At 38.3% G+C, this 26,026-nt stretch overlaps 1 protein-coding gene across 2 annotated transcripts in view; it reads right to left on the bottom strand.

Moving 5' to 3' along the window:
- Window positions 1-26,026, bottom strand: part of UNC5C (unc-5 netrin receptor C) — a gene marked incomplete at both ends in the record, with an annotated part of 405,524 nt that overhangs the window by 153,938 nt on the left and 225,560 nt on the right. For both annotated transcript variants that reach the window (XM_079712610.1, XM_079712611.1), the window contains one exon: window positions 12,278-12,499. In XM_079712610.1, coding sequence (XP_079568736.1) covers window positions 12,278-12,499 — 222 coding nt within the window. The remainder of the gene's footprint in view (window positions 1-12,277; window positions 12,500-26,026) is intronic.

Raw genomic sequence — 26,026 nt, 5'->3', positions numbered from 1 at the left:
ACAGAGGGCATCATTGTCTAGAATCATCAGGGCTGTAGCTATAAAAAGAGGCATGTCATTCATTCCCTGCCATTCCTGGAACTGCCTTGTACAGAACATTCCCCTGGGTTTTTCCAGCTAAATTTTAATTCACTCAAGCCCTGGAGTTCCCCCCTCTTCCGTCAGGAGGCTGCTATCTCTCAGCCTGAGAAGTTTAATAGGCAGAGACAGGCGAAAGGATATTGAAGAAAGCAGGGGCTCTCTACCATGTAACTCTATACCATGAAAACATCAAGGGGTTTCACAAATTTATTCTCATAATGAAAGGAGAACCCAAGCAAACAGTAAAGCATACTCTTTTCCACTCTCTCTTTTCCCTCCTCTATTTTGCCCTCTCTAGACTGTTATCTCCTTAAGTGCATCAGGTCTTAGTTTTATCTCTACTTACAGCACCAAGTAAAGTATCTGGGTCATGGTTTTTGAATAGAAAGTCTATGTACTTCCTCTATGCTGCATTTTCACAACAGTGTCTCAACAGTTTTCAAGCCTGGTTGTACCTTAGCATTACTGGTGGGCTTAAAACAAGCAGACAGACAAAGAAAAAGCTATGTCCTGTTCCCAATTAAACCATTCTCTCTGGGGGTGAGGCCAGGACATATGTATTTTCAAAAATCTCCCACTGATGACTGTCAAATGCAGCCAGGGTTGACAGCAAATGCCTTAATATTTCCTTGTTGCTCTTGCTTTCATGTTCTTGGAGATTTCTTCCAAAACAGATTTTAAAAATCAGGTTAAACCCTCAATGAAATTAGGAATGAGTCTAAGACTTCCCTAATCTGAATTGTTTTCCATTGTTAGATATTATACTTCCTACATGCTGTGCTTGCTTTTTTGCCAGACCTTGATATTTTGCTAATTGTAGTTCTCATGTTTTATATGCTGGTTTTGTATCTCCAAATAGTGCTTTTCAGAGGAATTAGCAAGACTGGTTATTTCAACAGGCACCCCTAAGAGGGCTCTGAAAATCCCTAGCTAAGGGATGATTCTGGATTGATGATATTTGGGGGAGAAGACTAAAGAATCCAGAGCAAGTAAAGGCTTCACCCCTCAAGTTTCAGCATTATTCACTGATTGCAATATTTTTTTAACTAAAAATTTATCTGTTCCGTTTTTTAAGATGCCTCAAAAATGTGGGGTGAGGAGAGAAAATTTTGAGCCAAGTATTGGGAGAATATTGAATAGGAAGATTTAGTGATAGATACAGAACCTCAAACAGAATGGGTAACAATTCCTGACATCACAAAATAAGAAGGACAACAACCTGGGTCGTTATTGCATAATTATCAACCAGGTTTATTTATATTTAGCATAATAGATACAGACACCAAAAAAGAACATTTAAATTTGGAGAGAAATCCATGCTCTTTAGGAAGCTAACCTTCTTTTTTTTTTTTTTTTTTTTTTTTTTTGCGGTATGTGGGCCTCTCACTGTTGTGGCCTCTCCCATTGCAGAGCACAGGCTCCGGACGCGCAGGCTCAGCGGCCATGGCTCACGGGCCCAGCCGCTCCACGGCATGTGGGATCTTCCCAGACCGGGGCATGAACCCGTGTCCCCTGCATTGGCAGGTGGACTCTCAACCACTGCACCACCAGGGAAGCCCCTAACCCTCTTTTTTAAGCTGAAATTGTTCTCAAACTTCCTTAAATAAGATGATAAATCCATTTCATATTATAATCTGGAACTCTGTTAAGTATGTTCCTTCCCATGAAAATAAAGAACTCTCTTTAAAACACTTACATATTTTAGCCAAACATTAGATTAAAAATACATTATGGCTTTTAACACTTGTGCTATTCTCACTTTGAAGTGGGCATATTAAAACTCTAAGCCACGGCATATGCATGGTGCTGGGCACATGGCAAAATTGCTATAGCAACACAATCACTAGTTGTGCTCCTGAAATGCCCTATTTGGGTAGCAAGTAATCTAGTGAAGAATGGTTCTTGGACTCCTGTTTTTTATTGTAGTCTGTATGAGCCTAGGGGTGGGTAGCATTTGATCTTCTCTTCTCAAAATTTAGAAAGGCACACACACAAACACACTCACACAAATATACATATGTATGTACTTACATATCAACTTATATGCATATCCTTGATTACACTGTATTAATCAATGCTTTCATCTTAACTGTAGGAAGAAAAAGGAGTAATGCGTTACAAGTAACCTTGCCCTAAGTGTTAACTGGCAGGGGAGAATTCCTTTGTGTTCATTACATTAAAAACTCTCACTGTATATAATTTTAGAAAATTTCTGTTTTCCTCTAATGAAACATAGCTAGCTAAAACTGCATTGAAAGATGTGAGGTGTTCTTGCCTTTACAATCATGTTCTTACTCTACAATCATGTTTAATACAATCATGTATTAAAAAATACATGGTGTTACATTTTTCTATACAGTATGTAATTTAAATCTTAAAAATCTTCCCAATGGGAAAAAGCTGAATTAAAATTATATAGCTCTGTAAATACGGTGTAGTCAGAGTGTTTTTCATTATGTACAGAATCTATAATATTGATGTTTGCAAATATTGGAATTATAAAACACACAACAACAACAATAAAAACTTCATGACAATGACATATTAGAAACAAAAGGAATCCAAATGTGTAGCCCCAAATTTTTCAAGTACTCACTTCTGTTTGTAAGTTAGGAAAAGAATGGAAACAAAAACCAGCTTTATATACAGTGAGAGCCCAAATCACTCAGCTAGACAAGACTATTTTCACGCTAGAATGGAATGAAAGCAACTAAAATCCAAGTTCTGGAACTCCAATCCAACCAACTTTTGTAATTGCAGCTGGGATTATGTTGGCCATGTGAACCCAGGTGTTTAAAGAAAACATCGATGTGAAATTAGGATAAATCAATTGTGAGCACTAAAAAATGAAGAATATGAAAAAGTATATATTTCGGGATAATTAATATTCTGTTATCAGTAACTGGTAACTACTTTCTTTCTTTTTTTTTTTTTTTTGTGGTACGCGGGCCTCTCACTGTTGTGGCCTCTCCCGTTGCGGAAAACAGGCTCCGGACGCGCAGGCTCAGCGGCCATGGCTCACGGGCCCAGCCGCTCCTTGGCATGTGGGATCTCCCTGGACCGGGGCACGAACCCATGTCCCCTGCATCGGCCGGCGGACTCTCAACCACTGCGCCACCAGGGAAGCCCGGTAACTACTTTCTTGACAAGTTACCTGATTAACTCAGTGGAAAAGCCTTAATGTACTACATAGATCCTTGCCAGTTTTCTATTTTTATTTTGGGGCTAGCCTCATACCAAAAAGAAAAATTGTTAGTTTCTAGAATTGAAAGAAGGACCTTTGAGAAGGAAATCAAATAAATAATTGATTTATATTCCAGAATCATTTATCTTCATTGGCAGACAAACATATTACAAATATAAGGCTCTATTCTTGCAAAGGCAATACTCCCACTGAATTACATAACAAAATATGGAACAAAGTTCAAATAGGGCTTCCAAATTTTATGCATCATTTACTAAAATTTAAACAAAGCCCACCTAACTTCCTTTTGAAAATATTAACTCTATTAATGAGAACTAAGTTTACAGTAATTATTTTGCATGGAGAATAACAACTGGTCTGAAAATTGTGTGTATTTAATGTGTAAATAACTACTCTTATAGAAGATTATGCTTTGTTTGTGCATTTCTCAAATTACCTATTCATGAAGTATTCCAAATAAAAACATCATTAGTATGTATCACTACATTTCAGTTACCCAAATTTAGTAGGATGAATGGCTACAATCTCACAAACTTTTATTCATCATCTCTTGTGCTTAATGCCATATGTTATAAACTACAAAAGACAAAGCTTTACAAAACACAGGCCCTACCATACCATTCCAATCTAGTTGAAGAGACAGAGATTTTATATATATCATAAATAACATATCATATTGAATTACAAGACACTGCCATTTTTGTACCTCAAAAATTACTGAATATTGATAACTTCTTATGTATAATACACATATACATTTCACATTTATGAGTATAATGAAAATGGAAGCACAAATAAGTGAAAAGCAGACATGTTTATGCTGTGACTTGGGGTTTTATAGAAGGATTCACCTATGATATTGCTTTTGAGATACTTCTTTAAGAATGAGTAGGATTTTTGGGGCTTCCCTGGTGGCGCAGTGGTTGAGAGTCCGCCTGCCGATGCAGGGGACACGGGTTCGTGCCCCGGTCTGGGAAGATCCCACATGCAGCGGAGCCGCTAGGCCCGTGATCCATGGCCGCTGAGCCTGCGCGTCCGGAGCCTGTGCTCCACAACGGGAAAGGCCACAACAGTGAGAGGTCCGCGTACCGCAAAAAAAGAATGAGTAGGATTTTAACAGAGGTAGGATGGAGGAAAGTATGGTATAAAGAAACATTATTTCATACAACACACGTTTACTGAGCACCTACTAAGAACCCAACACCAGGTTAAGCACGGAACTAGAATAGCAAAAAAGATAGACATAATCCCTGAATTCATGGAGCTTACTCTTCAGCTCATAGTATTTAGACTGAAGAGGAGAGAGAACTTGGGAAAGGAGAAGTGATAACTGTCCCTTTCAAATAACTAAAATTAGGAATAGGCCAGGAGATGACCAGACCTATTTCCTAAAGTTCCATATGACAAAAGTAGCACCATTAAGTCATGATAACAGAAAACTGAGGGCTTCCCTGGTGGCGCAGTGGTTGAGAGTCCACCTGCTGATGCAGGGGACACGGGTTCGTGCCCCGGTCCGGGAAGATCCCACATGCCGTGGAGCGGCTGGGCCCGTGAGCCATGGCTGCTGAGCCTGCGCATCCCGAGCCTGTGCTCCGTGACGGGAGGGGCCACAGCAGTGAGAGGCCCGCGTACCGCAAAAAAAAAAAAAAAAAAAAACAACTGATTATGCTCACTTTAATATAATTTAATGAGAGGCAGGCCAATAATTCATAGAGTTTAAATGACTGTTTCAGTCTCACAGCTTAAACCTTCTAGGATCCTAAGACACAAAAGTGTAGAGTGTTTGCATTCATTTTAATAAAATTTAAACAAATCTTACATAATTTCCCTTTGAAAATGTATGAGCAGCATTTTCTAAATCATGTCTTGGTGTGACATTAAGTTCTCATGATATTTTAACAGAGGTTCTGAGAGAAAGAGTTCAGCTACCAAACAATATGAGGTTAAAAAATATTTTTCCACTTCAGCGCTTTCCTGGGACTTCTACATGCAAATATACTTTATACTTTCTCCAAAAGGGGAATATAATTATTGCAGTGTTTCCAAAATTATTTGACCGCAAAGCTTTTTGTTTGTTTCCTTTTTGTTTTTTTCCCAAATAGCACTTATAAGACACTGGTGGTTCACTGAACACAGTTTAAGAGGAAAAACCAAACTGGCCTAGCATACAGAGAATGCGGTGGGGGGGAAACTATTAAAATAAGGCTAGAAAGTTTGATTAAGAACAGACTGTACTGAAGCTTTTGAATATATGACCAAGGAGGATATGCTTTATTCCATGGACAAAGGAAAGACATATATTTTAAGAAATGGAATGATATAAACACTCGGGTCTGTTCTTTAGGCCTATAACTACCTGGAGAATTAATTGCTGAGGAGAAAGGCTGACACCAAGAAAGTGTAGGAGGCTATTTAAATAATCTAAGAGGTATATAATTAAGGCCTATACTAGGGGAGTAGCAGGAAGAATTAAAAACAGAAGGATGGGGCTTCCCTGGTGGAGCAGTGGTTGAGAGTCCGCCTGCCAATGCAGGGGACACGGGTTCGTGCCCCGGTCCAGGAAGATCCCACATGCCGCGGAGCAGCTGGGCCCGTGAGCCATGGCCGCTGAGCCTGTGCGTCTGGAGCCTGTGCTCCGCAACGGGAGAGGCCACAACAGTGAGAGGCCCGTGTAACGCAAAAAAAAAAAAAAAAAAAAAAAAACAGAAGGATGTTTTATGGGAGAATTCTGAGAAGGAATTAGTAGTATTTGATGATCACTTTGGCTACTGAAAGAAGGGATAAAACTGAGATTTCTGTTTTTGCTGATGGAATGGAATAAAGAGGAATAAAATAAAGAGAATAAAGAGGTAAAACAGGCAGACGAGGACAAAGAATTTCAACTGTGACACCCTTGTAACAAATGGGGATCTGAGTGAGCACAATATATTTTTTAAAAGCTCTGTCTTGAGTAAAGGCAATTTACTTTAATTTGTATCCAAGTATAGTTTCTCTTCATCAATTTCTTTTTTTCTGTTAAGGCTCACCTTTTGCTCACCAATTGAAATTCTTTCCAATTTTGCTATTTGTCCAAATGTTAAATACCTTCACAAATAAAAATAATCAAATCCTAATAAGCACTATCTTAATTATTAAAGAACCACAAAGGGTAACATATGAAAAACTTGACACAAGGCAAGAAGGGAGATGAATAGCATGAAAGATAAATGTTTAGCTGACATTTAGAACCAGATTTTCTTTCCTGAGAAAACGGATAATTGTATTACATAGCTCTTTTTTTAGCTCAATTTAGTTCTGTGTTCAAAGTTATGGCAGAATTTAGGGAGACACTGACTACAGGGCCAAGAGCAGAGGCTTTGGAATCAGAGAACCCTGGGTTCACATCTTGACTCTGTCACCTCCTAGCTATGCAACTGGGGCAAATTAGTTTCTTTATTCTGCTGAGCCTCAGTTTTCTCATTTGCAAAAGGAGAATCCCAAAATTATCTCATAAGATTGCTGTGATGACTAAATGTCATAATACATGACATTCAGTATAAAGCTTGGAACTCTCTGTGTTGTTGTCATGTTGGTCCTATTGATAATATTCTGCTATTGTGAGCAAACAAGATGAAAAGGAAAAACCTAGGGTTTAGTAAAATTTCAAGCCAACGGAGGTTTTCTAAACTCCCTTGCTTCTCCACAGAGGGGAAATATTTACTTTTCAATGGTGAATCTTAGGTACCATGGAAACAAGGGTTGAAAAGGCTTCAAGTAAATAGAAAGCAAGCAACCAAGCCTGAGCTTTTCGTAAAAATGTAACCATAAAATTTTGAGTAGATCTAGATTTCTTTGGAATTCTGAAAGGAACATGGGTACTTATTACTATATTATCAAATCAAGAGCTTCTCAACATTGAAAATTTCTAAACTATCTAATATATGCTGCTTTCCACTTTTCTGTTTCTTAATATTACATGTTTGCAAGAAGTGCAAATGTGATTTAAATGATGGAAAAGCAAACAGTAACAGTAATGAATGATCTTTAATCAGTATATTTTATGATCAATGGAATAGCTTTGCTCAGTGAATATAAATAATCATTTACTTAATACTTCAGAGCAAGAGAGCATATAAAAGGTAAGAATTTTGTGAATTGGAGAGAAACTTTTGTTCTTTTTTGTTTTGTTATTTTGTAGTTTTTTAATTAAAATGTACTTCTGATGGAGATTTTACTGAATGCGGTTGATTTTTCTTAGTTGCAAGGCAATGTACCTGATTGCCACATGCTTCCTGATGTCATTATTCTAAGGTAGAGGGACCTATAAAAACAAACTTGTTTGCAATGACTTCTCTCTGTCCTATCATCTGAGAACCAATTTGATTTTTAAAATGCCAAGAAAATTTCTCTAATTTGTAATATATTTCAAGACAATGTATCCTAACATTTCTTGATATTAAGAATCTCTAAGGCCCATAACAAAACAATACTCAGACTATATTAAATGAAGAGTTGAGCACCAAAGTTGCAGGTGAATCTAACTTCAGAGGAAAAAACCCCCAAACTGAGCAGTTCAATTCTATTCACAGTGTTCTGATCTCACAGGAAAGCAAAGAGCTCTAATATGAGGCCTACAAATCTCCCCACTTCCAGTAGTTGTACAGATTGGAGATTTATGATAACAGGCAAAGAGACGCAATAAAGTAGTTTGGGGCTTTTAAAATTCAGGTTTCATTATCTATCAAGAAAATAAAACATTCACAGGATTGAACAAAAATCAAACAATAAAAGAAGTATCTTACTGCCCCAGATTCTGAGCTGTCAGCTGCTTGTATGTTTCTCAAAAAAATCCCAATGCATAGACAAATACATGTGCATTCTCTTTTTTCCATAATAAGGACATATTGCACACAATGTTCTGTACTTCGGTTTTCATTTCATATTTTATCTGAGAGATTTTTCTACAGCTTCACATATGGAGAAACCTCACTGTTTTACAAAGCAGCACAGTATTCCATCCTAGAGTTGAACAGCCCTTCATATGCTAAGTGCAACAAGGGTGCAATGGACCACCTTTCATACAAGTCTTTGTGCTCATTAGGAATTTTATTCATTCATTCATTCATTCATTCATTTATTTATTTATTTAGCGTTATGCGGGCCTCTCACTGTTGCGGCCTCTCCCGTTGCGGAGCACAGGCTCTGGACGCGCAGGCCTAGCGGCCACGGCCCATGGGCCCAGCTGCTCCGCGGCATGCGGGATCCTCCCGGACGGGGGCATGAACCCGCATCCCCTGCATCGGCAGGTGGACTCTCAACCACTGCGCCACCAGGGAAGCCCAGGAATTTTATTTTTAGATAGTTCCTAAACTTGTAGTTACTGAGTGAAAGAGTGTATACATTTAAGCATTGATAGGTATTTTCAAATTGATCTTCAAAAAGACAACATCAATTTGCAACCTCATCAACAAAGTATGAAATACACCTATCCCACTCCTTCATCAACACTGTATACTAAGAACTGTTCTGATCTTGACAACATTTTCTTAGATGCGTATTTATCATTTACATTTCTTTTCCTATATCTCCATTTCCAAACTCTGCTCAATTTTTTATACTGGGTTGCAGATCTTTTTCTTAAACATATTTTAAGAGCTAGTAATATATTAATTAAATTAGCCCTTTGATAGTATATATCTGTCCCTTGGTTTCTGTAGTTTTCTTGCTTTATTTAAATTTAATAATGCATTTTTTAAAAATAATGTTTTCTTATAAAGCTTCTGGATTTTGTCTTCATTAAAAAAGCTTTGATCACCATTGAAACCAAACAACCAACCAACAAATTGCCAAAATGTTCTCCTAGTGATGATGGTGATGACTACCAATGACAACAATGATGACAGTGACGATGATAATGATGATGATGTTAAGCCCTAACATCTAGAATTTATTTTATTCTAAAGAATGATCTAGAACTCAAGCTTTATTTATTTATTACTTTTCCAACTGCCTACGTTGTGGGTTTAAAAATCATCTTCAACATATTGTAAAATGCCTTACATTTTATTTCCTGGTTTCTATTTTGGTCCATTAATCTGTGTATCTTATTCTTTGCTATGATCAAACTTCTTTAGCCTTATAATACACTTATAAAAAGCTGATATTTCTTTATTATGCTACTATTTTATAATTCTTCCAGCTATTTTCACAAATTATTTTTCATACAATGTTGGTGACTTTATGGATTCATTTACAAATAGCAAACATTTAAAAATATTGTCTTTCTATCTAAGAACAAGATATGTCTTTCTATTTATTCAAGTCATTCTATTTTTTTTGGTCTCTGAGTAGATTTTTATATTCTTCTAAAATTCTACAAATTTCTTGATAGCTTTGTATCTATGTTTTTTACATTGTTATTGTAAATTAGATATTTTATTCCATTATAATTTGAATCAACTGTACTTAGAAAAGTTGATGGGTTATGTATATCTTTTATCAGCCACTTTTCTATATTCTCTTAATGTTTTTTCAATTTTTTCCTATAAAACTGCATAAGTTTTCCAGACCTACAAAATCATATTTGTCCAAATGATAGTTTTCAACTTGCTTTATAATTTTTATGTTTTTCAATTATTTGTCTTGTCTAATTGCATTGGCTAGTGTGTTAAGAACAATACCAAATAATACTAGTATCTGTGGGTATCTCTGTCTTTTTTCTAAATCTAAAGGTAATCATTCTCCTGGAAGCTCACTATCTTGTACAGTTTTGGATCAAAACAAAAGACAACAAAAAAATATGTTGTGTTCCACTCCAAATATGAATACTATGCAAGTATTAGGGCTGATAAATCTTTCCTTAGCTCTAATCTATTCCCTTCTGAGTTTAAAACATGCCATATATTTTCATTTATAGTTGCTTTAAGAAGTATTTTTAATCATGGGTATATGCAATAGTAATTAATTTTATGTGGAAATAGTAAAAAATATAATGCTTTATGGAGAGGAAATGTCTTTTAAAAAGAAAATAAAAATAGAGCTTCCCTGGTGGCGCAGTGGTTGAGAGTCCGCCTGCTGATGCAGGGGACAAGGGTTCGTGCCCCGGTCTGGGAAGATCCCACATGCTGCGGAGTGGCTGGGCCCGTGAGCCATGGCCGCTGAGCCTGTGCATCCGGAGCCTGTGCTCCGCAATGGAGAGGCCACAACAGTGAGAGGCCCGTGTACCGCAAAAAGAAAAGAAAAATACACACACACACAAACACACACACACACACACACACATTACCAAGATAGCATAAAGCTGCTAGAGGTGCTCCATATCAGAGCACTTTTGTCTTTATTTACCATCTTCCTATAAAAGCTCTTTCATTAATCTAGTAAAGACAAGCCTAAGTATGTTTATGACTCTCATTTTAGTTTTGTGATTTCTTTCTTTTCCTCTTACTATTAAAACGTGTGTGTTTGAAACCTTTACAAATAAATGAGCTGAAACAAATAAAACTCAATTCATGAGATTTTGAAGACATCTGGTGGAGTTATTTACTGAGTAATTAGACCAAGAGGTGTAATAGACCAATTCCCTGAAGGAAGAGACCATACAGTTAGATACCCAGTTTTTTCTATAGTCATCAGCTTGCATGCAGTGAGCATACTGATTCACAAATTGACAATTATGTAGAGCTGCCACCTGATTTTCTAAGACCATTTGTGTTACATAAGTATATGTCTCACATGCTTTTTTTTTTTTAAAGATGCCTCTTCTCAGGCCTCTCACAGTCTGTTCTATTTATGCTCCATCACCTAAGAGCTCTTTATTATTAGAGACACTGAAAGCAGATTTCCTTCAAATGCTGGTCACTGCTTGCCCCTCATTAACCAACATTTGGATACAAATATGAATTAATTACAATTGAATTTTGAAAACATGTATCCATTTTGGTACGTAGAGATATTTATGAAAGAAAATGAAGATATTTAAATGCTTTCACTTTTATCATATTTGTCACTATTTAGCTTGGACATATTGATCAATAAAGTCTTAATTTTTAAAATACATGTCAATGTAAAATCACAGACCTAGAAGGGATGTGAAAGTTCAAATTGTGATTCTCCCTACTGGAGACCAAAAACTGCTGAATCACTATAGAAAGATATATATCTTTTAAGTTTAAAATAACTCTAGGGGTTTCCAGAACTATCTTAACTTATCCATTGTGGAATAAAGATTTCCTACCAAGAAAGTTTCCTTTATAGCCAGTGTAAATCCCACCGTTTATTAAGATCTACTTCATCCTCTTTGCCTTTAGTATTTTACTATTAAGAATGATGTTTACAGAGCAATAAAGCCAGGAGTTTTAACAATGCCAGAAGCAAAGATACTCTGATGAAGGCCCACCCAGATGGAGTCTACACCCACAACTTCTCTTTGTGGATCCCACAATATCACTATTCTCAATCACTCTTGATTTAACTTTAGCCAAGAATTAGGTAATTAGGATTCATTTTTAGATGTAAGTTAAAGGTACAGAATATTTTGAGTCTACAATGTTTAAAAATTGTTTAAAAATATATAAGGGGAAACTATGCATGGAAATTAACATTTGACAGTCATGTAAACATCTACCATTTATCCTTAATTGAACATGTTCCTCAATCTCAGGATATTTAGACCTGACACCAGACTTGACGCACAAGTGAAATTCAAGGTCATCTTCTACTGGGGTACTTATTTACCATAATTCAGTCTATTCACTCTCATTATTTATCTTCTTAAGCATGAACCATGCCTTAATTCTATGCAGTCTAACAGGAATCAAGTCAAGATTTATTCATCACATTTTACTTTGCAATGCATGGAAAGAGATCACCAAATCTTAACCAAACTGATTTAAAACGTTTTACCAAAGGATAATAATTCTACTTTCAATTTCAATAACTGAAAGAACAATATGACAACATGCCAAAGTAGTAAGTGAATCCTAAACAGCAGTCAAAATGCAATGGAAAACTCACCAGAGGTTTCGTCTACCCTTTCATCTACTATGTGGTCCTTCTGATGAACCCATTCACTATTGCACTTGAAGTAGATCTGGGTGGCGGGACTGGCTTTACAATACAGGTTCACAGGCTTATTCTTCACAATATAAGCTTCTTCAGGCTCAATAAGGAAATGTGGCAGAGGCTCAGGTGGATCAGATGGAAAGGTTTCTGGGAGTTCATGAAAAAAGTCGTCCTCTGGTAAAACAAGAAGAAAGTGAAAAATGTTCAAAACATTGTAGCCATTTTCCTTTCACTTGCTACTCTTTCAAAAATAATGAAACTGTGGGTAATCATTAGTCAAATCCATTTCACCTGCCTTCATTAATCAAGGTCTACAAGACTTGCATGTCCTCCAAGAGCACCTCGCCTAAACAATAAGATGTTTGCCTGAGTCATTTCCCAGGAACTTGCAGTTAGCTGTGTCTACTCTGCGCTGAGCTGGTTAAAACTGGATAGGACCACTGACCCTTCAACTGGGCACACGTGAGTGTACACTGGGTGATCTTTTGACATCAGAGGGCTGAAAACTCCACCCTCAGATCTTGCAAAGGGCCTTCATTTTTGAGTGAACAGAAGCCTGTGGATGAGTTACACCTGTGTGGAACAACAATTACTGCACCTTTTTCCAATCACCTTTCCCCAGGCTCCCCATGCCGTAGACCACCCTGCTTCTTTATTTTTCCTCATAAATACACCCAAGCCCTTGCCTTTGTGGAGGTGGTTCTGAGACTTGTTCCTCATTACTTGGCTGCCTTGTGAATAAACCCTCTCTTTCCTGCAAACCTAGGCATCTCTGCATTTTGACTTGCTGCGTATTGGGCAAACAAACCTGGTTGGATAACAATAATGATTCATAAATCATCTAGTTACGTAATCTCAGTGCCTGCTATGAACCAGGCAGTATGTTAGGTCTATTGACTGCTTGTTCAATGAAGGATTTAGATGATTATTCTCATTTTTACACATGGCACAACTCAACATCCAGGAGGATACCTGATCCCAGTTCTGCTATTTACTGCCTGAAAACACAGGTGGTAAATAGCTAAACTGGGATCAGAACCCAATTTTGTCTCCCTCGAAAACTGTGATCTTCCCAACATAGCACTGCACCTCCCACTACACCGTGTTAGCCTTGAGAGCTGACAAAAGCAACAGGAACTTCATTAGAAAAATTTATTTGAAAAGGGTAAGGCTCGACCTTCAACATGGCAGAAGAGTAAGACATGAAGATCACCTTCCTCCCCACAGATACATCAGAAATACATCTACACGTGGAACAACTCCTACAGACCACCTACTGAACGCTGGCAGAAGACCTCAGACCTCCCAAAAGGCAAGAAACTCCCCACGTACCTGGGTAGGGCAAGAAAAAAACAGAGACAAAAGGATAGGGACGGGACCTGCGCCAGTGGGAGGGAGCCGTGAAGGAGAAAAGGTTTCCACACACTATGAAGGCCCTTCGCGGGCGGAGACTGCGGGTGGCGGAGGCGGGAAGCTTCGGAGCCCCAGAGGAGAGCGCAGCAACAGGGGTGCGGAGGGCAAAGCGGAGAGATTCCCGCACAGAGGATCGGTGCCGACCTGCACTCACCGGCCCAAGAGGCTTGTCTGTTCACCCGCCAGGGCGGGCGGGGCTGGGAGCTGAGGCTCGGGCTTCGGTCGGGCTTCGGTCGGAGAGCAGGGAGAGGACTGGGGTTGGCTGCGTGAACACAGCCTGAAGGAGTTACTGCACCACGGCTAGCCGGGAGGGAGCCCGGGAAAAAGGGGAAAAAGTCTGGAGCTGCCGAAGAGGCAAGAGACTTTTTCTTCCCTGTTTGTTTCCTGGTGTGCGAGGAGAGGGGATTAAGAGCGCCGCTTAAAGGAGCTCCAGAGACGGGCGCGAGCCGCGGCTAACAGCGCGGACCCCAGAGACGGGCATGAGACGATAAGCCTGCAGCTGCCGCCACCAAGAAGCCTGTGTGCGAGCACAGGTCACTCTCCACACCTCCCCTCCCGGGAGCCTGTGCAGCCCGCCACCGCCAGGGTCCCGTGATCCAGGGACAACTTCCCCGGGAGAAGGCACGGTGCGCCTCGGGCTGGTGCAACGTCACGCCGGTCTCTGCCGCCGCAGGCTTGCCCCGCCTCCGTGCCCCTCCCTCCCTCCCGGCCGGAGTGAGCCAGAGCCCCCGAAGCAGCTGCTACTTTAACCACGTCCTGTCTGAGCGAAGAACAGACGCCCTCAGGCGACCTACCCGCAGAGGCGGGTTCAGATCCAAAGCTGAATCCCAGGAACTGTGTAAACACAGAAGAGAAAGGGAAATCTCTCCCAGCAGCCTCAGGAGCAACGGATTAAATCTCCACAATCAACTTGATGTACCCTGCATCTGTGGAATACCTGAATAGACAACGAATCATCCCAAAATTGAGGCAGTGGACTTGGGGAGCAACACAATATATATATTTTTTTCCTTTTTGTCTTTTTGTGAGTGTGTATGTGTATGCTTCTTTGTGTGATTTGGTCTGTATAGCTCTGTCCTTTTTTTTTTTTTTTTGGTTTGTTTTTGGTTTTGTTTTAGTATATATAGCTTTTAGCACTTGTTACCATGGTGGATTTGGTTTTTGGTTTCATTGCTCTCTTCTTTCTTTCTGTTTTTTCTTTTTTTAAATTACTTAAAAAAATTTTTTTACTTTTAATAACTTTATTTTACTTTGTTTCTTTCTTTCTTTCTTTCTTCCTTTTCTTTTGAGCTGTGTGGCTGACAGGGTCTTGGTGCTCTGGCCGGATGTCACGCCTGTGCCTCTGAGGTGGCAGAGGCAAGTTCAGGACACTGGTCCACCAGATACCTCCCGGCTCCCATGGAATATCAAATGGCGAAAGCTCTCCGAGAGATCTCCATCTCAATTCTAAGACCCAGCTCCATTCAACGACCAGAAAGCTGCAGTGCTGGACACCCCATGCCAAACAACTAGCAAGACAGGAACACAACACCACCCATTAGCAGAGAGGCTGCCTAAAAGCATAATTAGGTCACAGACACCCCAAAACACACCACCGGACGCAGTCCTGTCCACCAGAAAGACAAGATCAAGCCTCATCCACCAGAACACAGGCACTAGTACCCTGCACGACGAAGCCTACAAAACCCATTAACCCAACCATAGCCACTGGGGGCAGACACAAAAAACTACAGGAACTACAAACCTGCAGCCTGTGAAAAGGAGACCCCAAACACAGTAAGTTAAGTAAAATGAGAAGACAGAGAAACACATAGCAGTTGAATAAGCAAGGTAAAAACCCACCAGACTAAACAAATGAAGAGGAAATAGGCAGTCTACCTGAAAAATAATTCAGAGTAGTGATAGTAAAGATGATCCAAAATTCTGGAAATAGAATGGAGAAAATACAAGAAACGTTTAACAAGGACCAAGAAGAACTAATGAGCAAACCATGATGAACAACACAATAAATAAATAAAAAATCCTCTAGAAGGAAACAATAGCAGAAGAACGGATAAGTGACCTGTTAGATAAAATAGTGGAAACGACTACTGCAGAGCAGAATAAAGAAAATAAAGAATTGAGGACAGTTTCAGAGACATCTGGGACAACATTAAATGCACCAACAGTTGAATTATAGGGGTCCCAGAAAAAGAAGACAAAAAGAAAGGGACTGAGAAAATATTTGAAGAGATCATAGTTGAAAACTTCCCTAATATGAGAAAGGAAATAGTCACTCAACTCCAGGAAGCACAGAGAGTCCCATACAGGATAAATCCAAGGAGGAAACACGCTAAGACACTTATTAATCAAACTATCAAAAATTAAATACACAGAAAAAATGTTAAAAGCGGCAAGGGAAAAACAACAAATGACATACAAGGGAATCTCCATAAGGTTAACAGTTGATCTTTCAGCAGAAACGATTCAAGCCAGAAGGGAGTGGCAGGACATATTTAAAGTGATGAAAGAGAAAAACCTAAAACCAAGATCACTCTATGCAGCAGGATCTCACTCAGATTCGACGGAGAAATTAAAACCTTTAGAGAGAAGCAAAAGCTACGAGAATTAAGCACCACCAAACCAGCTTTACACCAAATGCTAAAGTAACTTCTCTAGGCAGGAAACACAAGAGAAGGAAAAGACCTACAATAACAAACCCAAAAACAATTAAGAAAATGGTCATAGGAATATACATATAGATAATTACCTTAAATGTAAATGGATTAAATGCTCCAACCAAAAGACATACACTGGCTGAATGGATACAAAAATAAGACCCGTATATATGCTGTTACAAGAGACCCACTTCAGATCTAGGGACACATACAGATGGAAAATGAGGGGATGGAAAAAGATATTCCATGGAAATGGAAATTAAAAGAACACTGGAGTAGCAATTCTCTATCAGATAAAACAGATTTTAAAATAAAGACTATTACAAGAGACAAAGAAGGACACTACATAATGATCAAGGGATCAATTCAAGAAGAAGATATAACAATTGTAAATATGTAGGCACCCAACATACGAGCACCTCAATACATAAGGCAAATGCTAACAGCCATAAAAGGGGAGATCGACAGTAACACAATCATAGTAGGGGACTTTAACACCCCACTTTCACTACTGGATAGATCATCCAAAATGAAAAGAAATAAGGAAATACAAGCTTTAAATGACACATTAAAAAAGATGGACTTAATTGAGATTTATAGGATATTCCATCCAAAAATAACAGAATACACTTCTTCTCAAGTGTTCATGGAACGTTTTCCAGGATAGACCATATCTTGGGTCACAAATCAAGCCTTGGTAAATTTAAGAAAATTGAAATCATATCAAGTATCCTTTCCGACCACAATGCTATGAGACTAGATACCAATTACAGGAAAAAACCTGTAAAAAATACAAACACACAGAGGTTAAACGATACACTACTTAATAACCAAGAGATCACTGAAGAAATCAAAGAGGAAAAAAAAAGTACCTAGGAACAACTGACAATGAAAACAAGATGATCCAAAATCTATGGGATGCAACAAAAGCAGTTCTAAGGGGGAAGTCTATAGCAATACAATCCTACCTCAAGAAACAAGAAACACCTCAAATAAACAACCTAAACTTAAACCTAAAGCAATTAGAGAAAGAAGAACAAAAAACCCCCAAAGTTAGCAGAAGGAAAGAAATCATGAAGATCAGTTAAGAAATAAATGAAAAAGAACTGAAGGAAACAGCAGCAAAGATCAATAAAACTAAAAGCTGGTTCTTTGAGAAGATAAACAAAATTGATAAACCATTAGCCAGACTTATCAAGAAAAAAAGGGAGAAGACTCAAATCAATAGAATTATAAATGAAAAAGAAGTAACAACTGATACTGCAAAAATACAAAGGATCATAAGAGATTACTACAAGCAACTATAGGCCAATAAAATGGACAACCTGGAAGAAATGGACAAATTCTTAGAAAAGCACAACCTTCCAAGACTGAACCAGGAAGAAATAGAAAATATAAACAGACCAATCACAAGCACTGAAATTGAGACCGATGGCTTCACAGGCGAATTTTCTCAAACATTTAGAGAAGAGGTAACACCTACACTTCTCAAACTCTTCTAAAATATAGCAGAGGGAGGAACACTCCCAAACTCATTCAATGAGGCCACCATCACCCTGTTACCAAAACCAGAAAAAGATGTCACAAAGAAAGAAAACTACATGCCAATATCACTGATGAACATAGATGCAAATATCCTCAACAAAGTACTAGCATTCAGAATCCGACAGCACATTAAAAGGATCATACGCCATGATCAAGTGGGGTTTATCCCAGGAATGCAAGGATTCTTCAATATACGCAAATCAAGCAATTTGATACACCATATTAACAAATTGAAGGAGAAAAACCATATGATTATCTCAACAGATGAAAAAACAAACTTTTGACAAAATTCAATGCGCATTTATGATAAAAAACCCTCCAGAAAGTAGGCATAGAGGGAACTTACCTCAACATAATAAAGGCCATATATGACAAAGCCACAGCCAACGTTGCTCTCAATGGTGAAAAACTGAAACCATTTCCACTAAGATCAGGAACAAGACAAGGCTGCCCAATCTCACCATTATTATTCAACATAGTTTTGGAAGTTTTAGCCACAGCAATCAGAGAAGAAAAAGAAATAAAAGGAACACAAACTGGAAAACAAGAAGTAAAGCTGTCACTTTTTGCAGATGACATGATACTATACATAGAGAATCCTAACGATGCTACCAGAAAACTACTAGAGCTAATCCATGAATTCGGTAAAGTAGCAGGATACAAAATTAATGCACAGAAATCTCTTGCATTTCCATACACTAATGATGAAAAATCTGAAAGAGAAATTAAGGGAACACTCCCATTTACCACTGCAACAAAAAAAATAAAATACCTAGGAATAAACCTACCTAAGGAGACAAATGACCTGCGTGCAGAGAACTATAAGACACTGGTGAAAGAAATTAAAGATGACACAAACAGATGTAGACATATACCATGTTCTTGGATTGGAAGAATCAACATTGTGAAAATGACTATACTACCCAAAGCAATCTACAGATTCAATGAAATCCTTATCAAACTACCAATGGCAATTTTTACATAACTAGAACAAAAAATTTCACAATTTGTATGGAAACACAAAAGACCCCGAATAGCCAAAGCATTCTTGAGAAAGAAAAACGGAGCTGGAAGAATCAGGCTCCCTGACTTCAGACTATACTACAAAGCTATAGTAATCGAGACAGTACGGTACTGGCACAAAAACAGATATATTGATCAATGGAACAGGATAGAGAGCCCAGAGATAAACCCACGCACATATGGTCAACTTATTTTTGATAAAGGAAGCAAGAATATAAAATGGAGAAAAGACAGCCTCTTCAATAAGTGGTGGTGGGAAAACTGGACAGCTACAAGTAAAAGAATGAAATTAGAACACTCCCTAACACCATACAAAAAAATAAGCTCAAAATCGATTAAAGACCTAAATGTAAGGTCTGACACTATAAAACTCTTAGAGGAAAACATAGGCAGAACACTCTATGACATAAATCACAGCAAGAATCCTTTTTGACCCACCTCCTAGGGAAATGGAAATAAAAAGAAAAATAAACAAATGGGACCTAATTAATCTTAAAAGCTTTTGCACAGCAAAGAAAATCATAAACAAGTTGAAAAGACAACCCTCAGAATGGGAGAAAATATTTCTAAATGAAGCAACTGACAAAGGATTAATCTCCAAAATTTATAAGCAGCTCATGCAGTTCAATATCAATAAAACAAACAGCCCAATCCAAAAATGGGCAGAAGACCTAAATAGACATTTCTCTAAAGAAGATATACAGATTGCCAACAAACACGTGAAAGAATGCTCAACATCACTAATCATTAGAGAAATGCTAATCAAAACTACAATAAGGTATCACCTCACACCAGTCAGAATGGCCATCATCAAAAAATCTACAAACCATAAATGCTGGAAAGGATGTGGAGAAAAGGGAACCCTGTTGCACTGTTGGTGGGAATGTAAATTGATACAACCACTATGGAGAACAGTATGGAACTTCCTTAAAAAAGTAAAAATAGAACTACCATATGACCCAACATTCCCACTACTGGGCATATACCCTGAGAAAACGATAATTCAAAAAGAGTCATGTACCACAATGTTCATTGCAGCTCTATGTACAACAGCCAGGACATGGAAGCAACCTAAGTGTCCATCAACAGATGAATGGATAAGAAGATGTGGCACATATATACAATGGAATATTACTCAGCCATAGAAGAAAAACAAAATTGAGCTATTTGTAGTGAGGTGGATGGACCTACAGTCTGTGATACAGAGTGAAGTGAGTCAGAAAGAGAAAAACAAATACTGTATGCTAACACATATATATGGAATCTAAAGAAAACAAAAAATTAAAATTAAAAAAATGGTTATGAAGAACCTAGGGGCAGGACAGGAATAAAGACTCAGACGCAGAGAATGGACTTGAGGAGGGGTGGGGGATGGGTAAGCTGGGACGAAGTAAGAGAGTGGCATGGACATATATACACTACCAAATGGAAGAAAGATAGCCTGTGGGAAGCAGTTGCATAGCACAGGGAGATCAGCTTGGTGCTTTGTGACCACCTAGAGGGGTGGGATAGGGATGGTGGGAAGGAGAGGCAAGAGGGAAGAGATATGGGAACATATGTATATGTATAGCTGATTCACTTTGTTATAAAAGCAGAAACTAACACACCACTGTAAAGCAATTACACTCCAATAAAGATGTTAAAAAAAAAAAAGTATAAGGCTCTTAGGTAACCTTGAATCCTACGCAAGGAGCTGAAAAGAAATACAGAAATATTAATTAAAAATCTTTAAGCTCAGACTCAAATCTGTCGTTATTTTCAAAAGATGCCACTTCACGACATATTCATTCATTCAACCAAACATATTTATTAAGCTCGGAATTATTCTCAACACTGGAAATATAGATGACAGAATCAAGTCAACCATTATTAGTTCCACAGTAGAGCCTAGAGTCTAGAAATGCTGTTTAGTCTTATTTGGAAACTATATCTCAAATTCCATATGTGTTATATGACTAGTCACACCTATTCTCATTAGAATATTAATAATATTAGAGTAATAACATGAAGAACAAAAGTCTCATTTTTTATAGCACTGAAATTTATTAAACATATTTCTCCCACCCTGCTGTCCCAACACCACAGAATAAACAAAATCCCAAAACCATCAGAGATATTTGCCCGCTTTGAGGTATGTTTTCCTGTAACTTGGGTTCTGCATGATTCCAAATAAAAAACAGAAAATAATAAAAGTGCCTTTAAAAACCCTATTATTATATTTCACAAAAGTCAACGGAGTCTAATACACTATACTTAAGTTAGGCCTGATATTTTTCTTCCTATGAGAGAGAGATAGTGGAGAACAAAACTACTATTAATTCCCCAAGTTGATTAAGTACCCTGGGCTAATATATAAGGTCAAAACTCTGAGGCCAAAATTAAAAGTTTCTACAAGTTCTTTAAAAGCACATAGATTCAGCAGCAAATTCAGTTTATGGTGTTGGTAGTTGAAGACTGGTTGCTAAGATGTTATCTTGGAACTCATTGCATTGCTCATTCAGTTGTTGCCCTGCTTGGAGAGATGGCCATTGGTAAAGGGGGCATTTGCTCATGAAGAATCCTGGCCTGGGACCTTTTTCATCTAGGTCACGTGACAGCTGTCAAACAGTAATGACATCTGGTCTCTACCAATCTGTTTTGCAGTCAAAACTGGCTTCACTTGCATCACTGACAGAACTAACTTTCAAAACTGCTCCACAATTATAAATTACTGACCCTACAGTGTAAATGATGTTTCCTGTCCCTAACTTGCTTTCTCACTTTACTTCCTTAATTTACTTTCTTCTGGCAAGGCATCATTTCTGGTTTTTCAATTGTTGAACATCAAGGACCCAAATTGTCAGCTTACTAAAGGATAACCTCATTTCCATCAATTTCAGCTTCTTTAGTCAATATGCAAAGACACTTAAGACTGCTTAAATAAACATAGTTCAGAAAGGCAAAGGAATGGGGAACTGAGGTATTGACAAATCCATCAGCGTGAAGCTGATGTCTTGAAGGCCTTATTCCATTTTTTCTTGTTTTTCTCTTCCAAAGCGCTTACTGTTATATGTAATGACGGACAGTGCTGATAATCAATAAAGTGCCACAAAATATCAGACTCAAATCCTGTAAAACGTTACTGTTGTTTTTAATTTTTATTACTCATGAAGGCAGAGGGTCAACTTGATTTTTTTTTTACTATTGGTGTATATTTATACATACAACAACATGTATGTATTTCATAACAATATGTTTATTCAGGTATGTAAAATATAAAAAGCCTTTCTTTCAGTTATTGTTTTAGAAGGGGAGACTTGTTCCTTTAGAAGGAAGGATGATTGTAAGACACCTTGTTCCTTTAGCAGGAAAGATGATTGTCTACCATCTTACCTTATTCAGTAATGTAGCAAAAGTACTTATATATTCACATCCTATAGAAAGATAGAGAAGCACTAAAAATTGATTACCCTGCCAGGCCAATGCATATATCTCTTCATACTTCACTTCATCCCTGACTTCAGGGAAGTTCAAATGTGGATAAAATGATATGAACTGCTTTCAAAAAAATTTCTTCTGATTATTTTATTGTAAACTATTGGGAAGACTAATGGACGTTGAGAAAAAGTCACACGTGTGTTTTCAAGTCAAACAGGGTTCTGTTAAGTGCTGGGGAAAAAAACAGTAATGATCTGATATATTTAGAAAATGTATAGATAAACTAATTTTGCATTTCCTTAATTTGGAATTTTAAAACAAGAGGATCACTCTAAGGAAAGAGAAGTAATTCTATGTCTTGGTTTGAGACTTCATAAAGTATTGATTTTTCAAGGTATTTGTTAAATGACACTTAATATGTAACTTATTAAGAAAGATTTCTATCATTTGGAATGTTTTCATCATGTCATAAATCCTGTGTTTTGTCAATGTATCATCCTAGTCTCTGTATGAACCCCATCTCTTAAATTTGATCTACAGAGATGCCTTAACCAGCCACAGGATATTAGTTTATTAATATTTCTTGTAATACATATACAGTATATTTAAGTCTATGCCCTAGATTAACTCACATCAGGCAATATGGTATATCACTTCTAGTACTCAAGTCAGATGTAAGAATGACTTTTATAAAGATAATTTTCAAGACCCTGAGTCAGTAAAATATACATAGTGAAACTGACATGACAAAATGCGAATGAACTGATTACCAGTGGGCTCACAGGCTGTTGTGAAATTCTTCCCTTCTTCATTTGCAACAGATGGCCTGGGTACTATGCTCAACCATGGAAACTGGCCCAGATAACAACTCCCCCACCATCATGTTAAGCATGCTAAGAGAATACTTTCTTTGCTCTGGACAAAAAATGGTAAGTGTCAGCATTAATTTCCAGATATAGTGGTATTTCATAAATTTCCTTTTTTTGAAATTTCATCTTCTATTTTTTTCTGAAGTAATTTTTAAAAATCAAACAAGCAAGTCAATTCTCTTCAACCAAAATCTATAAAGGAAAATGGCTGAGTATTTAAGTCTCCAGTATGGTTACATCTACATGTATTTAACAAGGAAAAAGTGATCATCTCCAAGTATGTCTATTTAATAAGGAAAAAATTATTATCTGCAAATGATTACCTACAAATGAACATTTAGCTGTTTTGCACTATAAATTTGCCTCTCACATATGGAGAAATCTACTTTTCAGTTTTGGAAACCAGAGTAATGCAACTCTTCCTGATTTTCAAAAGCCAGAAATACATAACAAATGCTTAACTCTAGTATGAAAGTTCTTTGAAGGCAGGGACTGCTGAGTTTTCATTTTTATTTTCCATAAGTCTAGTATAGTGTCAGGCACTTACAGATCAATAAAATGCTTACACTAAGGGTAACGTTGATCATGCTTAACAGATCCACAAGATATTTTAGAGTTTATAGTGCTTCAAATTCATTTACAAATATAGGGTGTCATAACAATAGTAATATCTACAAACTGGACTGGCTATGAAATTTGTGTAGCCCCGTGCAGAATGACAATTTGGGGATCCTTGTATAAAAATGTATTAAGAATTCTGAGATGGTGAAGATGGCAGTGTGGGAAGACACTGAGTTAGCATCTCCTCACAACTAGGGTGCCTGCCAACCACTGGTGGGGTACCCTGATGCCCAAGGAGATGGGAAGAACCCCCAAGTGAACCGGTAGGACATGGGGGGACTAAAGGGGGAGGAGAATTGGAGGGCAGACAGGATCGGCGCCCCTGAGGACGGGGAGATGAGGAGAGGCAGGCGGGAGGGACGCTCTGGGAAGAGCGGGAAAAGAGCAGAGGGCGATTGCCTGGCCCACTGGGACCGGGCAGCCTGCTGAGCTCTCAGTCAGTCCCCTGCCCTCCAAAGCCCCATGCCAGCTGTGTGGGTCCTGGGGGGCATAGGAGGGAGGCTGGAGAGATCAGGAGAGGCAGGCGGAAGGGGCCCTTTAGGATGGGAGGGGCAGGAGAGGAGAGGAGGGCATTTGCCCTGGCCATTTGAGCCCAGGAAGCTTGCTGGGCTCCCAGGTGAGGTCCCCTGCCCTCTGAGACCAGGGCTGGGGGGAACACCTGGGCCCCTTCTGTTCCTTGAGCCTAAGCCCCACCCCCGACGGCCCCCAGGGCCTTTTCCAGCCCTGTGGGTCCTGAGCATTGGCCCCGCCCACCACCCAAACCTCACCCTGGCTTAGGCCCCGCCCTCCACAGCCAAGGCTTTCCCCACCCCTTTTTTTTCCATTCCTTTTTTCTTTTTTTCTTTTCCCTCCTCCTCTTTTTTTACTATTGTGGCACTGCGGTATCTTCCGGTTGTTGATTTATCTATATTTTTATTTTTATATTCTTTCTAAAATATCTGTTAGTTTCCAAGTCTAATTTTATTATTTACTTTGTTATTGTTTTTTTTGTTTTTTGTTTTTTTTTTTGCCATGCCACATAGCTTGCAGGATCTTGCTTCACAAGCTGGGGGTCGGGCTGAAGCTCCTGCAGTGGGAGCTCTGAGTCCAAACCACTGGACTAACAGAGAAACTCACACCCCAGGGAATATTCATCTGAGTGAGGTGTCATGGAGGTCCTCATCTCAGCACCAAGACCCAGCTCTACCCAACAGCCTACAAACTGCACTGTGGGAAGCCTCAGGACAAACAACCAGTAAGACAGGAACACAGTCTCACTCATTAAAAAAAAAAAAAAAAAGAGACAGCAAAAAAATATGTCACAGATGAAGGAGCAAGGTAAAAACCTACAAGACCAAATAAATGAAGAGGAAATAGGCAATCTGCCTGAAAAAGAATTCAGAGTAATGATAGTAAAGACGATCCAGAATCTCGGAAATAGAATGGAGGCTCAGATTGAGAAAATACAAGTAATGTTAAACAAAGATCTAGAAGAACTAAAGAACAAACAAACAGAGGTGAACAACACAATAACTGAAAAGAAAAATACACTAAAAGGAATCAATAACAGAATAACTGAGGCAGAAGAACAAATAATTGAGCTGGAAGACAAAATGGTGGAAATAACCGCCAAGGAGCAGAATAAAGAAAAAAGAATGAACTCAAGTCAATCTCAGAAACCTCTAGGACAACACTAAATGGACCAACATTCTAATTATAGGGGTCCCAAGAAGAAGAAGAGAAAAAGAAAGGGTCTGAGAAAATATTTGAAGAGATTATAGTGGAAAACTTCTCTAACATGGGAAAGGAAAGAGTCACCGAAGTCCAGGAAGCAGGATAAATCCTAGGAGAAACACACCAAGACACATATTAATCAAACTAACAAAAATTAAAATCAAAGAAAAAATAGTAAGAGCAGCAAGGGAAAAACAAAGAATAACATACAAAGGAATCCCCATAATGTTATCAGCTGATTTTTCAGCAGAAACTCTGCAGGCCAGAAGGGAGTGGCAGGATACACATAAAGTGATGAAAGAGAAAAACCTACAACCAAGATTACTCTACCAGGCAAGGATCTCATTCAGATTTGAGGGAGAAATCAAAGTTTTTCAGGAAAAGCAAAAGCTAAGAGAATTCAGCAACACCAAACCACCTTTAAAACAAATGCTCCATAAACT

This window comes from Hyperoodon ampullatus (assembly GCF_949752795.1).
Source record: "Hyperoodon ampullatus genome assembly, chromosome: 1".
Taxonomy (NCBI): domain Eukaryota; kingdom Metazoa; phylum Chordata; class Mammalia; order Artiodactyla; family Ziphiidae; genus Hyperoodon; species Hyperoodon ampullatus.
Note: the sequence above shows the minus strand (reverse complement) of the source record. Positions and strands in the feature narration are given on the sequence as shown.